The 17,235-nt window shown below is 41.7% G+C and overlaps 1 protein-coding gene across 6 annotated transcripts in view; it reads left to right on the forward strand.

The window, feature by feature from the left end:
• The window catches only part of greb1l (GREB1 like retinoic acid receptor coactivator), a 233,688-nt gene that overhangs the window by 182,757 nt on the left and 33,696 nt on the right, over window positions 1–17,235 (forward strand). For all 6 annotated transcript variants that reach the window (XM_055634189.1, XM_055634186.1, XM_055634184.1 and 3 more), the window contains 6 exons: window positions 328–525; window positions 3,283–3,463; window positions 6,908–7,100; window positions 11,600–11,733; window positions 13,663–14,002; window positions 17,009–17,124. In XM_055634189.1, coding sequence (XP_055490164.1) covers window positions 328–525; window positions 3,283–3,463; window positions 6,908–7,100; window positions 11,600–11,733; window positions 13,663–14,002; window positions 17,009–17,124 — 1,162 coding nt within the window. The remainder of the gene's footprint in view (window positions 1–327; window positions 526–3,282; window positions 3,464–6,907; window positions 7,101–11,599; window positions 11,734–13,662; window positions 14,003–17,008; window positions 17,125–17,235) is intronic.

Here is a 17,235-nt window from a genome sequence, read left to right on the forward strand (position 1 = left end):
AGTGTGGACGGAGATATGATACGGGAAAAGTTGCATCTCCTTGTATTAATTCCCCACCCCCCACATAATACAAAGCTAAAAATACAATAAAACTTACATTTAACAACTAAGAACAACAAAAGAAGAAACGGACAAGACAGACTGTTGGCGAGGCTGCCATTGTACGGCACCACCCAGTAGATATGCAATTCATTTTGTTTCCACGTGAAGAATGCATGTAATGTGAATCATTTAACTCGTGATACTGTTCAGCTTCATATGTGTAGATTCTAATGCCTGCAAATCCCAGCTTTTAGCTTTAAGATCTGGTTTGATCCAACTTCACAGATTCACTTACGGAAGTGTTCCAGATTCATCTACCTCAGCTCAATGTCGCTCGGAAGCTGTTGTCTCAGGTTTGCGCCATAGCCGACTCTGGAATGCAAAACCTAGATTTGGGCCGTTTTGCAAACGTTGACTTCATCATTTTAGTTCCTGCATCGGAGGTTCTTTTCCATCAGACTCTGCAACGTATTAGACATTCAGGTAGGCATGTAAAGCTCTTGTGCATTGATTAGAAAAGAGCATGTTAAATAGTGTTCAACCAAAGTCTTTAAAGAAGAAAAAAAATCTTTACTTAGTCATCTGTGATAATTAATGGGCATTGCTATTCGTAAAATTATCCGATTATTTAGCAATAAAGATCTGGATTGTTTAACTTTAGCTGCAAAGGGAAATAAAGCAACTATGGGTTCAACTAATTTCAATGACAAGGATGTGATCATTTTTAAAGGGAAATACTGCATTCTTCTCACAGCAAGATTTCCCACAATGTACCAACCTGAGTCCATGCATTATATTTTGTGGTGACAGGAATATTTGGATACATATTTTGCACTCCTTGTCCTTACTTCCTTTCATTATGAGCCGCTTTTGGGATGTGTTCAAGAGGGCATGTTGGAAGATCTGGTTTCATCTTGCACCAAAACTGTTATTTGCTGACGAATGAAAAACCTGCAGGCTTAATGCAATAGAAATCCCCTTGATTTTTTTGTTCAGTTTGTGAAACTGAGTTTTGGGATAATGAATTTGTTTAAGAAGATACTGCAGATGCTGGATATTCGAAGGTACACAAAAATGCTGGAGAAACTCAGCGGGTGCAGCAGCATCTATGTAGCGAAGGAAATAGGCAATGTTTCGGGCCGAAACATCGCCTATTTCCTTCGCTCCATAGATGCTGCTGCACCCGCTGAGCTTCTCCAGCATTTTTGTGTACCTTTGGGATAATGAATATCAATGCAGCTACACTGGTGTAGCTGATAGATCTGCTGCTAGACAGCACCAGAGACCTGTGTTTGATACTGACCTTGGGTGCTGTCTGTGTGGAGTTTGCCCGTTCTCCCTGGCTGCTCCGCTATCATAGTCATATGTAGATGCCCATCTACACTAGTCCCACCTGTCAACGTTTGGCCAATATCCATCTTAACCTTTCCTATCCATGTATCTGTCCAAATGTCTTTCCTCTCACATCCCAAAGCCGTGCGAGTTGGTAGGTTAATTAGCCTTATTAAATTGATCCCATCATTTAGGGAATGGATGCAAATGTGGGATAACATAGAGCTAGTCTGATGGTCATCCTGGACTTGGTGGGCTGAGGGGCCTGTTTCTATGCTGTATCACAGTGAATTCAATAAATATTGTCACATCGTTACTGGAGTAATGTCATAGATTAATTGAACCATACAGCACTGAAACAGGCCTTTCATCCCTACTCATCCATACTGACCAAGATGGCCCATCCAAGCACATCCCCTTTGGCCACATCATTCCCATATCCCTCTGAACCTTTCCTTTCCATGTTCCCGTCCAAATGTCTTTTGAATGTTGTTATTGTACGTACCGAAATGCGTTCTCTGGCAGCTCATTCCATATACCCACCACCCTCTGTGTAAAAATCTTGTCGCTCGGGTTCCTACTAAATCTTTCCCCTCTCAACATGTCCTCTGGTTCTTGATTCCCCTACCCTTGGAAAAAGACGCCATGCATTCACCCTTTCTATTCCCTTCATGATTTTATACATCTCTATAAGATCACTCTTCACTCCTCAGTCGACTGCGCTCCAAGGAATAAAGCCTGAGCCTTCCCAATCTCTCCTGACAGCTCAGACCCTCAACTCCAGGCAAGGTCCTCCTAAACCTTCTCTGCACCTTTTCCAGCTTAACAGCGTCATTCCTTTAGCTGGGTGACCAAAACTGAACACAATACTCCCAAGTGCCAGCTCACCAATGTCTTGTACATATTCTATAACACAACGCCCCAATTTCTACACCCAATTCCCTGACTGATGAAGGCTGGCATGCCAAAATTCTTCTTCACTTCTCTATTTACCTGCAACACTACTTTCAGGAAACTGTACAATGTACTAGTACTCGTAGATCCCTCTGCATCACGCCCTATCATTCACTGTGAAGGTACTGCCCTGTTTGACTTCCCAATAGAGACACCTCACACTTATCTGAACTAAAGCCCAGTTGCCATTCCTTGGGCTATTTGCCCAGCTGATCAAGATAACTGAGGTAATTCCTGATAACCATCTACACTGTCTACGATACCATCTATTTTCATGTCATAATGCATTCTAAATAAAGAAACGATAGAAACATAGACCTAGAAACATAGAAAATAGGTGCAGGAGTAGGCCATTCGGCCCTTCGAGCCTGCATCGCCATTCAATATGATCATGGCTGATCATACAACTCAGTATCCCATACCTGCCTTCTCTCCATACCCTCTGATCCCTTTAGCCACAAGGGCCACATCTAACTCCCTCTTAAATATAGCCAATGAACTGGCCTCAACTACCTTCTGTGGCAGAGAATTCCACGGATTCACCACTCTCTGTGTGAAAAATGTTTTTCTCATCTCGGTCCTAAAAGATTTCCCCCTTATCCTTAAACTGTGACCCCTTGTTCTGGACTTCCCCAACATCGGGAATAATCTCCCTGCATCTCGCCTGTCCAACCCCTTAAGAATTTTGTAAGTTTCTATAAGATCCCCCCTCAATCTTCTAAATTCTAGCGTGTACAAGCCGAGTCTATCCAGTCTTTCTTCATATGAAAGCCCTGACATCCCAGGAATCAGCCTGGTGAACCTTCTCTGGTGAAGTGAATGCTCAGAAAATCTTTATTCTGCTATTATTCCTTTTCAAGTTACTTATTATTATAATGCCTTCATTTCTAACACTTGACAAATGCGTCAGCCACTGAAAAACTATATTAATTGTGTATTTTCATTCTTCCGCAGGAGTACTTGTAGATTTGGGGCTTGAGGAAAATAATACAGCCGACCAAAAGGCTGAGAAATATATTATCCGACTAGACCATGACATTCAGAACAAATTTGAGGCTTTCATGAAAAAGGTCAAACAGAATCCATACACACTCTTTGTTCTTATTCATGACAATTCTCATGTTGATCTCACAAGGTAAGCTTATATTTCATTTTTGCAATACTACTTCTATTTTCTCATCTTCACATCTCCCAGGAAATCAATTCAAGTGTTTTAGATGTCTTTGCAATTGCTGTTTGTAATATGTTGCGGTTCGTGCCCTTTGCTTTGATGAAGTAGGACCCCTGCAATTGGTTTCATATATTCTTTTTTATCTAATAACCTTTTATGTGATGATGTATGCTCTACACGTTTGATGCTGAAGCATCCATGAAAGCATATGGATGAAGCCTGACTGTGAGCAAGGCAGTACTTTGATCTTAGTTCTCCTAATCGCCTTGTATTTCATTGAACAATTTGTTGTTTCCCCTCAGAAATCCTGTTTGACATCCTGTGCCCTAGAGTGACCTTATGAACTACTAACACTTGAGCTACTCATTGGGATTTCTACATGTAATAAATTAAAAAAAATAACAAAGCTGTATTATTTCCCATGGTTGTACTAATGCGAATAACTACTCAATGCCTATTTCTGCTGAAGATACATTTATTTTGTTTAGCTTAGTTCATTGTCACATGAACCGAGGTACAGTGATAAACTATTGCGATCTATTTACCATGCTTATGTCAAAAATAATCTACATTGTTTATTTGTTCAGGTTATGTAATAGATGTGTGACATGACCTATTATTACAAAATTGTTGAAATACTCAACGGGCTGGAAATTCATTGGTCCCTATAGAGGCGAATGAATGTGTCACTGATTACAGCTCAGCATTTAGCACAATCATCCCCTCCAAGCTGGTTACCAAACTCGCAGAACTGGGTCTCTGCACATCCCTCTGCAATTGGATCCTCGACTTCCTCATTCACAGACCACAGTCTGTTCGTATTGGTGGAAATGTGTCAGCCTCGATAACAATCAGCACGGGAGCACCTCAAGGCTGCGTGTTCAGCCCCCTGCTGTACTCACTCTATACTCATGACTGCGTAGCCGGTCATATTGCGAATTCCATCATCAAGTTCGCTGACGACACCACTGTTGTGGGACGTATCACTGATGGGGATGAGTCAGAGTATAGAAGGGAGAACGAGCGACTGTCCATATGGTGCCAGCACAATAACCTGGCCCTCAACACCAGCAAAACTAAGGAACCGATTGTGGACTTTGGAAGGAGTAGGATGGGGACCCACAGTCCCGTTTATATCAATATCAATGGCTGAAAGGGTCAAAAGCTTCAAATTCCTGGGCGTGCACATCTCTGAAGATCTTTCCTGGTCCGAGAACACTGATGCTATTATTAAGAAAGCTCATCAGCGCCTCTACTTCCTGAGAAGATTATGAAGAGTCGGTTTGTCAAGGAAGACTCTCTCTAACTTCTACAGGTGCACAGTAGAGAGCATGCTGACCGGTTGCATCATGGCTTGGTTCGGCAACTTGAGCGCCCTGGAGAGGATAAGACTACAAAAAGTAGTAAACACTGCCCAGTCCATCATAGGCTCTGACCTCCCTTCCATTGAGGGGATCTATCGCAGTCGCTACCTCAAAAAGGCTGGCAGCATCATCAAAGACCCACACCATCCTGGCCACACACTCATCATCCTGCTACCTTCAGGTAGAAGGTATAGGAGCCTGAAGACTGCAACAACCAGGTTCAGGAATAGCTACTTCCCCACAGCCATCAGGTTATTAAACTTGGCTCGGACAAAACTCTGAACATTAATAACTAATTATCTGTTATTTGCACTTTATCAGTTTATTTATTCATGTGTGCATATACTTATACAATGGTATATGGACACACTGATCTGTTCTGTAGTCATGCCTACTATGCTCTGTTGTGCTGAAGCAAAGCAAGAATTCCATTGTCCTATCAGGGACACATGACAATAAACTCTCTTGATTCTCTTGAATCTTGAACCACAGAGAGACATGGTCTTTTTGATTGTGGGCCTGTGACTTAAAATTTTAGTGTAGGCAGGAACTGCAGATGCTGGTTTAAACCAAATATAGACACAAAAAGCTGGAGTAACTCAGGGAGAACGTACAAACTTCGTACTGATAGCATTCGTAGTCAGGATCAGCTGCCGCTGTGTGGCACCAGCTCTACTGCTACGCCATCATGCCACCCCTGACCTTTAATGATATTGGGGTGGATCGTGAATATCAAGAAGGAGGTGATGGTTGCAGGATTGGAGGAAGCACTCCTGATGCTTCCGCCCATCCACTATGCGGCATAACCTTATAACATTTCCTTCAAGCCGTATCAGTCTTCCTTCAGCTGCAGGATTTTCCAAGGACTTGGAAACATGAAGACCGCAGTTAAACGTACTGAAGGTTAAATCAGTTGCTATAAACATCAATAAAATATTTAATTTTCCATCCCTAGATCTGCCTTCACTTAACCTGGATCAGGTTTGAAAAGCTTAAAATGTTAACATCTCCCCTGACCCCATCCAGGAAGTACGCATGTGAGGGAAAAAAATGAAAGGCCTGTCTTCGATTCATTTAGTGCTTTCCGCTAAAGGACTATTATTATGTATTGCAGGCTTACCACATCATTTTGTGAAGACATAAGTATGTCTGTTAAGCAATCAGCAGCCTTTCAGTGTACCACCCAATGATTGTGGATTATGTTGAAGACAGAGAGGGTTAATTTATTGATTCTCCCTATTATCTTCTGCAGCATGACATAGTTTATTTACCATTTTCCACTGTTCATTATCTACAATAACATCTTTAAAAAGTGCTCTTCTGTTGATAATTAAATGAAGCAGACCTTGAAGTTGTTTATTGTGGTTTAGTGATAGCGCTCTTGTCTCTGAGCCAGGCAGTCTGAGGTTCAATCACCACACCAGAGGCCTGAGTGCGCATCTAATCAAACAGTGAGGAGCTACTGTCCTGTTGACGTGCCAGCTTCTGGAAGAGGAGCTAAAAGCAGTGCGTTCTTTTAGATGGACACAAAATGCTGGAGTAACTCAGCAGGACATACAGCATCTCTGAATAGAGGGAATGGGTGACGTTTTGGGTCGAGACCCTTCTTCAGACTTCACCCATTCCTTCTCTCCAGAGCTGCTGCCTGCCCCGCTGTGTTACTCCAGCATTTTGTATCTATCGTTGGTATAAACCAGCATCTGCTGTTCCTTCCGACGTGGTGTGTTCTTTTAGATGGACATGAAAGATCCCATGGTATATTTTTATGGTAAAATGGAGAATATGCATGGTGGCTTATCTACTCCTTGACTAATATCACTAAAACACTAAAACACTAAACTAAAACACTTACTTCATCTTTATTTATGGGATAGCTCATTCAAATTGCCCGTGCTACAAGATTTTAAAAGTACTCCATTTTCTGTGAGGCACTTGGGAGTGTCCTGGTTTATTGAAATATGCTCCAAGAACGGGCATGATTTTATTCCTTCTTAGTTGGTAAATGAAGTATTTTAATAAATATTTTAACTTTATTTTTCCTCAGTCTTGTTCCAGGCTCTACAACTCACGGGGAAGCCAGCCAAGGTCTGTCAGATAAGTTTATTAATTCACGTGAGGCACTTGAAGCGTGCAACTTACTTATGTTGCAGGTCAGCTCCTTTCCTTTCACTCTACAGACACAGCAATCCCGTGTTAGCTCAGACAATGAAGTACATTGGCTATTATCCAGCAATCCTGTAAGTCCAGCTTAAATAATTATTCTCTGACATTTTTTTTGCAGTATTTGAATATGCATTTGCTGAATGAGAATTATTTTTACAGTACAGTTTACAGTTTAGTTTATTGTCACGTGTACTGAGGAACAGTGAAAAGCTTTTGTAGCTTTTTTGTGTGTACAAATGTGTTCTGACTGCCCCCAATGCATAGAAAACAACACTGAGGGGGGAAAATAGATCAGGATGACAACTGGAGTCAAATGAGGAAAAGGGATTTCAAATTCGCATTTAAATTCACATAAAACTAAAATGTTTAGTTTTGAAGTAGGTACGTCACTATTTTAAAATTGATTTTAATAAATCACTATTTTGAAACTATAACTTGTGATGTTTGACTCCAAAGAAATGACAATCAATTAATAGCATCAATGTTTCCAAAGTTAATTATCTTCATAAGCAGCTCTGAGGAAGATCCTCACAATATGCTGAAGTTAACATGAAAATGGAATGTCCCAAATCAGTGGTAGATAAAATTAAGTCTAACTTTCTGTTCTTGAAATATTTAAAAATATTGTTAGTGACACCAACTTAATTAATTTTTGACACATATTTAATGTTTTAAATATTTTACAACTTTTTGGCTTCTACTGACAGCTTATTGTGTAGGAAAGAACTGCAGATGCTGGTGTAAATCAAAGATAGACACAAAATGCTGGAGTAACTCAGCGGGGCAGGCACCTTCTCTGGAAAGAAGGAATGGGTTATTCTTATAGGCTAGCTTATTCTTGTGTTGTATCTGAGCCTTTAAAAAGATGACTAGAAATTGCAATATTTTTAATATAGATTGTTCTAGCTCTGAAACCACGCTGCATTATACATGAGGCAGTAACAATTTTACAGTAATGTACCATATTTTCAGTGCAGGAGAAAATAACAAACATTTAGTTATGACTGCTGAGAGTCCAGAATCACTGAAATAAATTATATCCAGCATCTCAAGAATGTGATTATATCTCCTAATTTCCATTTTTATCACAGATTTCCAGCAGTTTTTTTTTGTTTCAGGCTGCCAAGTATATCTTTGGAATCTAATTAATTAACAATGGGTAAACATGAACCCAAATGTGATATGGTGACAAATATAGTTTATTTCACGCATCAACTCAGATAGTTATTTGACTGTGGATGACATTGGAATTAATCTAGATCCGACCTTACTGACCATTCTGACCCGATTGGCTAGAAAACTAAGTGCTGGAGGAACTCAGCAGGTCAGGCAGTATTTGAATATGAGAAATAGTTTAGTTTGCTGTACAAATGTGTCCAGGCTACCTCAATGCAACCCCTACAATGGAGGGAAATGGACAGGTGGCATTTTCAGGTCTGGACCCTTCAGATTTTCTGAAGAAGGGTTCCAACGACAGTCTCACCTGTCGATTTTCTTCCATGGATGCTGCTTGAATCGCTGACATCCTCCAGCACTTTTTTTTTTAAACACAAGATTCAGCAGTCTTGTGTCTCTGATGCAAGAGGTGGTCACCAAATGATTAAATGAAGTGAGAATTTTAGTCTGACAATAGACAACAGGTGCAGAAGTAGGCCTTTCGGCCCTTCGAGCCAGCACCGCCATTCAATGTGATCATGGCTGATCATCCCCAATCAGTATCCCGTTCCTGCCTCCTCCCCATATCCCCTGACTCGGCTATCTTTAAGAGCCCTATCTAACTCTCTCTTGAAAGTATCCAGAGAACCGGCCTCCATCATCCTCTGAGGCAGAGAATTCCACAGACTCACAACTCTCAGTGTGAAAAAGTGTTTCCTCGTCCATGCTCTTACCCCTTATTCTTAAATTGCGGCCCCTGGTTCTGGACTTCCCCAACATCAGGAACATGTTTCCTGCCTCTAGCGTGTTGAAACCCTTAACAATCTTATATGTTTCAATAAGATCCACTCTCATCTATGTTTAGCTATCACTGCTGTCAGAGGAGTAAACTTTGGTTTCATTTTTTTCTGTCCCCATCACTGACAGATATACTTCAATCAGCCAATATGGCATCTGGTCACAAATACGTTTTACATTGTACATAAATAAATGGACTTTAGAGTGAGAAACAGAGTTAACATTCCAGGTCGAATTTCCTTTTATCAGAACTGTTCTGGTAAAGTGTAATCGACCTGAAAAGTTAACTCTGTTCCCACCTTGATAGACGCTGTCTGACTGCCTGAATGTTTCCAGCATTTTCTGTTCTATTTCAGATATCTAGTATCTGCTGGGTTTTTTTTGCCTTTCAGACTATTTGCAGGATTAATTTGTTGCATTTATGAGTAGATTTTTGTTTCTTTGTAAATACATACTACTTTTTTGGGGTCTCAAAAGGTGGTCAGCCCAATTTTTTATAGTCGTGTTTTGATATGATCGATTCCTGACTTATTTTCCAAACATTCTTTTGAACCAGTGACCGCACATGCAATTCCTCCCAAACACAGCAGATTGTAGGCACAGTTCCATCAGGTCACAAGGAGCAGCAGAATTCTGACTCATACCATATCATTGCCTTTTCTTTCAATCTTAGGTGTTTGCATTCCAGCAAGTGATGCCAAGTTTCTGAAGCCAAAGACGCTATTAAAATCAGTCGGGCAGTAGATCTCATACTACCTTTAGTATTATTCTGCTAGTTTAATGTAACATCAAAGAAGCACAGCAACAATAGCAATATTCTGCCAGTGCATGGTGGAACAATTTTAATTTATGATGTCAATGTCAGGCTGTGTATGTGTGTGTGTGTGAGATTCTGTTTTTAGAAACATAGAAACATAGAAAATAGGTGCAGGAGGAGGCCATTCGGCCCTTTGAGCCAGCACCGCCATTCATTATGATCATGGCTGATCGTCTCCAATCAATAACCAGTGCCTGTCTTCTCCCCATATCCCTTGATTCCACTAGCCCCTAGAGCTCTTTCTGACTCTCTCTTAAATCCATCCAGTGATTTGGCCTCCACTGCTCTCTGTGGCAGGGAATTCCACAATTTCATAACTCTCTGGGTGAAAAAGTTTTTTCTCACCTCAGTCCTAAATGGCCTCCCTTTTATTCTAAGACTGTGGCCCCTGGTTCTGGACTCGCCCAACATTGGAAACATTTTTCCTGCATCTAGCTTGTCCAGTCCTTTTTTAAATGTTATATGTTTCTATAAGATCCCCCCTCATTCTTCTAAACTCCAGTGAATACAAGCCTAGTCTTTTCAATCTTTCCTCATATGACAGTCCCGCCACCCCACGGATCAATCTCGTGAACCTACGCTGCACTCCCTCAATCACAAGGATGTCATTCCACAAATTAGAAGATCAAAACTGTACACAATACTCCAGATGTGGTCTTACCAGAGCCCTATACAACTGCAGAAGAACCTCTATACTCCTATACTGAAATCCTTTTGTTATGAAGGCCAACATTCCATTTGCTTTCTTCACTGCCTGCTGTACCTGCACGCCAACTTTCAGTGACCGGTGACAAGGACACCTAGGTCTTGCTGTGCCTCCCCCTTACCTAACCTAACCCCATTGAGATAATAATCTGTCCCCTTGTTTTCGCCACCAAAGTGGATAACCTCACATTTATCTATATTATACTGCATCTGCCACACATTTGCCCACTCACTCAACCTGTCCAGGTCACCCTGCAACCTCCTAACATCCTCTTCACAGTTCACACTGCCACCCAGCTTTGTGTCATCCGCAAACTTGCTAGTGTTGCTCCTAATTCCCTCTTAAAAATCATTAATATATATAGTAAACAATTGCGGCCCCAACACCGAGCCTTGCGGCACTCCACTCGCCACTGCCTACCATTCTGAAAAGGACCCGTTCACTCCTACTTTTTGCTTCCTGTCTGCCAACCAATTTTCTATCCATGTCAACACCCTACCCCCAATATCATGTGCTCTAATTTTAGTCACCAGTCTCCCATGTGAGACCTTATCAAAGGCTTTCTGAAAGTCTAGATACACTACATCCACTGGCTCCCCTTCATCCATTTTACTTGTCACATCCTCAAAAAATTCCAGAAGATTAGTTAAGCATGATTTTCCTTTCATAAATCCATGCTGACTTGGACTAACCCTTTTGCTGCAATCCAATTGCCCCATTTTTGTTTCTGATTTGTGAGATAATGGGTTTGTATGTGTCATTTTGTGAAATTGTCAGGGTAATTTTGTTTGATATTTTTATGTGTGTGTATGAGAGAGAGAGAGAGAGAGAGAGAGAGAGAGAGAGAGAGAGAGAGCGCAATGGAAGTCTTTCTTTTCAATTAGTAGAAGTTTCAAATGCACTTTTTGATTTGACAGTTTTTCTGACACCATTCACTTGTGAGATGTGGGAATTTGCGATCTTCTTAACACATTTTTCATGCAAGAAATAGGCCAGATGTTAACCTTACATTTTGATTCCTTTAGATTGTACAGTTCATAACTTCAACAAATTGAGCAATGTTTGAGGCTGCTTTCTCTCTATAATTTTTTTGGCAGGAGGAACTAAGCAACGAAGAGTTGGTATATTTTGGTTTGTCCGATTATAGCAAGTCTTTGCAATGGGGCATTACAAGCCCAATACTGAGATGTGATGAGGCTTTCGAAAGAATGGTGAATACATTGATGGAAAGGTAAACAGTAACATTTTTTTTTCAATTTTTCTTCTTTTCATTAAAATTGATTGTGGGAGCAACTCTTTTGCTCTTGAGAAATGCTTTCACATTGTGGACCAAAGAGCCGGTTCCTGTGCTGTACTGTCCTGTATATAGTTATGCAGCTCATCAAATATCTTGAGATGTGTACTCTGGTCCTACGATATAGCCAGTCATTCTTGCTGCAGTTGCATATCAGGAGTTTAGTTTGGTTTAGAGATACAGTGCCTAAACTGACCCTTCAGCCCACCAAATCCATGCTGACCAGCGATCCACACACACTAACACTATCCTACACGCACTAGGGACAATTTTACCAAGCTAATTAACCTACAAACCTGCACGTCTTTGGAGTGTAGGTGGAAACCGGAGTGCCCAGGGGAAAACCACGTTGGTCGCGGGTGGAACGGACAAACACTGTACAGACAGTACCCGTAGAATCCAGGTCTCTGGCTCTGTAAGGCAGAAACTCTCCCGTTGCACCACTGTACCAGCCCAACTCTTGAATTTCATCTTAGCAAGAGATTCCCAGGTGGACAGAGGAACTGATGAAAGTATGTTCTCAGATATCTCCGTTTAGTTTATTGTCACGTGTACCGATGTACAGTGAAAAACATTTTGTTGTGTGCTAATCAGTCAGCAGAAAGACAATACATGATTACAATCGATCCATTTACAGTGTATAGACACATGATAAGGGAATAACGTTTAGTGCAAGGTAAAGATAGCAAGTCTGATCAAGGATAGTCCGAGTGTCACCAATGAGGTAGATAATAGTTCAGCACTGCTCTCTGGTTGGGGTAGGATAGAAACATAGAAAGATAGAAAATAGGTGCAGGAGTAGGCCATTCGGCCCTTTCGAGCCTGCACCGCCATTCAATATGATCATGGCTGATCATCCAACTCAACATCCTATACCTGCCTTCTCTCCATACCCCCTGATCCCTTTAGCCACAAGGGCCACATCTAACTCCCTCTTAAATATAGCCAATGAACTGGCCTCAACTACCTTCTGTGGCAGAGAGTTCCAGAGATTCACCACTCTCTGTGTGAAAAATGTTTTTCTCATCTCGGTCCTAAAGGATTTCCCCTTTATCCTTAAACTGTGACCCCTTGTCTGGACTTCCCCAACATCGGGAACAATCTTCCTGCATCTAACCTGTCCAACCCATTAAGAATTTTGTAAGTTTCTATAAGATCCCCCCTCAATCTTCTAAATTCTAGCGAGTACAAGCCGAGTCTATCCAGTCTTTCTTCAGTTGATTCAGTTGCCTGATAACTCCTGGGAAGAAACTGTCCCCAAAGCAGGTGGTGTGTGTTTTCACACTTCTATACCTTTTGCCGGATGGGAGAGGGGAGAAGAGGGAGTGACCCGTCCTTGATTATGCTGCTGGCCTTGCCGAGGCAGCATGAGGTATAAATTGAATCAATAGAAGGGAGGTTGGTTTGTGTGATGGTCCGGGCTGTGTCCACAATTTGCTGCAATATCTAGCCATCCAGGATGGAGATATCAAATACCAGTAGGCATAGGTGTAAGATGAGAGGGTCAAAGTTTAAAGGAAATGTGCCGGGCAAATGTTTACACAGAGAGTGGCGGGTGCCTGGAATGTGGTGGTGGTGGTGGCAGATACGAAAGGGGCATTTAAGAGGCTTTTGGATAAGCACATGGATATGCAGGGAATGGAGGGGTATGGATATGTGCAGGCAGGTAAGTTTGGTTAGGCATTATATTCAGTACAGACAATGTGGGCCGAAGGGCCCGTTCGTGTGCTGTTCTGTTCTATGATATGTGAACTCATGGCTGGCTCAATGAGTAGAAATGCCTCTTGTTTGTAAAACTCTGTGGAAATTGGAGCAGCCTTGCAGAAATTGATTACCCTAATGAGAGTTGTGGATGGGCTTTTGCAGGTATCCTAGGTTGCACAGTATGGTGATCAGATGCTACCTGCTGATTCAGCAGTATGCTGAAGCCATGATGGCTGTCACATCGATGAACCTGTTGAGGGAGCACACCACCCCCGAGACCCTGAGCATCGTGGATGACTTGATCAGCTGCCCCGGGAAAGACGAGATTGGCCGCGGACACATGCTCCTGATACGGGTCCCATCAGTGCAGCTGGCGATACTTGCCAAGGAGCGGCTCCAGGATGTCCGAGACAAGCTCGGCCTGCAGTATCGGTTTGAAGTCCTTCTGGGCAATCCAGCTGGGGAGCTCAGCGTTGCCAAGCACTTTGTCGCACGGATGAAGGTACGTACGGGCATCTCTTAAAGGCAGTTCCAAAGAGGAAGGAAAGCAAATTGTTATTGTTGCGTGAAAAATAGATCGAGAATAGACACAAAAAAGCTGGAGTAACTCATCGGGACAGGCAGCATCTCTGGAGAGAAGGAATGGCTGACATTATGGGTCCTTCAGATGTCTCGACCCGAAACATCACCCATTCCTTCTCTTTTTGCATCTATCTTCAGTTTAAACCGGCATCTGCAGTTCCTTCCTACACAATAGATCGGGTAGACGCAGAGTCTCTTGTCCAGAGTAGGGGAATCAAGAACTAGAGATCATAGGTTTAAGGTGAGGGGGGATAGATTTAATAGGAGCATGAAGGCTAACTTTTTCACACAAAGGGTGGTGGAAGTATGGAACGAGCTGCCGGAGGAGGTAGTTGAGGCAGGTACATGGATAGGACAGGTTTAGAGGGATGTGGGCCAAACGCAGGTAGGTGGGACTAGTGTAACTGGGACATGTTGTTCGGTGTGGCCAAGTTTGGCTGTTTCGACACTGTAAGAATCTATGACCCAATGGAACATAGATGACGTGATATGAATGCAGCAAAACATGGAAAGAGACAAAAAAATCCTTTTGTAAACTGTGCAACTGGTCCTGTTAGTCCATCAAATGTCATGTGGGAGGTCACCCACAATACTACCAATATCTCCTTTCTGCTCCCTGAAGGCATTCAAGTGGGCATCAGGAGATCATGTCATACGTAGATATCCTGCACCTTACCTAATATGAAATTACCTTCTTTAGACTTTGGAGATACAGCGTGGAAGCAGTCCCTTCACCCCACCGAGTCCATGCCAACCAGCGATCACGCTGCACACAAGCACTATCCTGCACACTAGGGGCAATTTACAAATTTTTAATCAAAGCCAATTAATCTACAAACCTGTATGGCTTTGGAGTGTGTGAAGAAACCCACATGGTCACGGAGAACGTACACACTCCATACAGACAGCACCTGAACGTACACACTCCATACAGTCAGGATCGAACCTGGGTCTCTGGTGCTGTGAGGTAGCAACTCTACCACTGTGCAGCCCTGTCTCAGGTAATTGTCCACCTCCCATCAAAGAGCTAGGGGGAAATCCATACTCATAATTTGATTTAGTAATCTAATATTCTGTGAGGGAGCAATTCTTCCTATCAAACAATCTCACTTAATATTCTTTACTATTCTTGACTCTATCCTTGCACCCTCCAGTTCTTACATTTCCAAACACTGTAAAACTTCTACAATCTGGCACCCTCAGGATTTTGCAGGTGCAGATTAATCAATTTTCTGGACTATTGACAATAAATCCTATAGATATCCCAACACACTTTTATTTTAAGATGTTCAATTGAGTTTATTGTTGTATGTCACCCAGCAGTATGATAACATTTCTAGAGAATGTAGTGAGTTTAAAGGGAACATGGAAACAAGGCCACTGGGATTTTAATGAGTGTAGGAATTGAAACCCCAATGAGTTTAAAAGAAAGTCCAGGAAGCAGAGCCCTAGAGATCTTAAAGGGAAACCTGGTGAATTGAAGGGGAATTTGGGAACTATCTCCCACAGAGGTTAAAGAGAGTCTGTGTCGGTGAGTTTAAATGGAATGCAGGAGTCAGAGTTCTAATAAATTTAATTATCCGAATCATCAGGTTCTCCAAATTATTGGTATTAACTATGCACACATTCAGTTGCATTGAGTTCTTGAATCAAGCTTATTGTGCAAATTAGAAGTGGTGAAATAAAAGGTAGACAAAAATGCTGGAGAAACTCAGCGGGTGAGACAGCATCTATGAAGCGAAGGAAATAGGTGACGTTTTGGGTCGAAATCCTTCTTCAGACTTAAAATGTCAGTTTTCTCAGTCCTGCATCATTTGAATTTAATAAAAATTGTTGTGCGTATAAATTAGCCTATGTAATGTTCTAACTCAGAGATGGCTTGTTTAGTCCAGCAGATAAAATATTTTGTTTGTGTTGTACATGTGGTCTTCCACCAATCCTAACTAACTCCATCAGCATATTGAAGAAACAAGGAACTGCAGATGCTAGGTTACCAAAAAAGACCCACAGTGCTGGAGTAACTCAGCGGGTCAGGCACCATCTCTGGAGAAGGGTCTCAAGAAGGGTCTAATCTAGCTGGGTGCACACGCAGTAAAATGCATTTATAAATATAAATATGTTGCAAACCTAAAGAACCATTAACCTATTGAAACTATTGAAAAATTAAAATAATTGTGAAGTGAAAAAAGTACTTTGTACAAGTAAATTGTACAATGAAACAGCACTTGTTTCATTGTACAATGTTGAAACAAAGTATGAATCAAAGATGTACAGGAAGGAACTGCAGATGCTGGTTTAATCCGAACATAGACACAAAATGCTGGAGCAACTCAGGCAGCATGCTTGCTTGGTTTCTTGGTCCTCCAAAATATTCCAAATGGAATTTAAACTGGAGGTGGTGAAGGGAGGGCTTAAACCAGAAAGGGTTATTGGGAAGAAAGAGCTACTTTAAATTTAGTTGCATCTGGTTGGGTAACTATAGTTGGGTGGAGATTATTCCATGCTTTAATTGTGCGGGGGGAAGAACAAATTGCTGTATACATCTGTCTTTGTAGCTGGGATCACTGGAGAGAAGGAATGGGTGATATGCAGGTCGATACTGAAGAAGGGTCTTAACCCAAAACATCACCTATTCCGTCTCTCCAGAAATGCTGCCTGTCCCGCTGAGTTACTCCAGCATTTTGTGTCTATCTCTGGACAACATGGAAGAAGGGCCTCGACCTGAAACATCAACTATCCATGTTCCTCCGAGATTTCACCTGTCCTGCTGAGTTACTCCAGCCCTTTGTGTCTTTTCTTCCATTAGCCTATTCTCTTTTATTCTCCATTGGGTGTTTGGATGATCGTCATATCTCAACTATTCATTATGGTTGATAGTTCTTGGTTAAGAAATTTCTTCTGAATTGCCGTTTCTGTTGACTTGAAGGGATGGAGAGGGTGTGAGCAGAATGACTGGACACCACTCACCTATCAGGATCTGGAGGGTCTACCATGTATTGTCATTTTAACTGGTAAAGATCCACTTGGGGAATCATTTCCACGGTAAGTATTTTTTAAATGGTAACAGTTGACATCATCCAAGTCTTAAAAACAGATGCAATTTCCTACATTGGTAACTAGATGAGCTGGTTTAAACCAAGCTGATTTCCTCTT

The sequence above is a fragment of the Leucoraja erinacea genome, chromosome 4 (genome assembly GCF_028641065.1).
Source record: "Leucoraja erinacea ecotype New England chromosome 4, Leri_hhj_1, whole genome shotgun sequence".
In the NCBI taxonomy this organism is placed as follows: Eukaryota; Metazoa; Chordata; class Chondrichthyes; order Rajiformes; family Rajidae; genus Leucoraja; species Leucoraja erinaceus.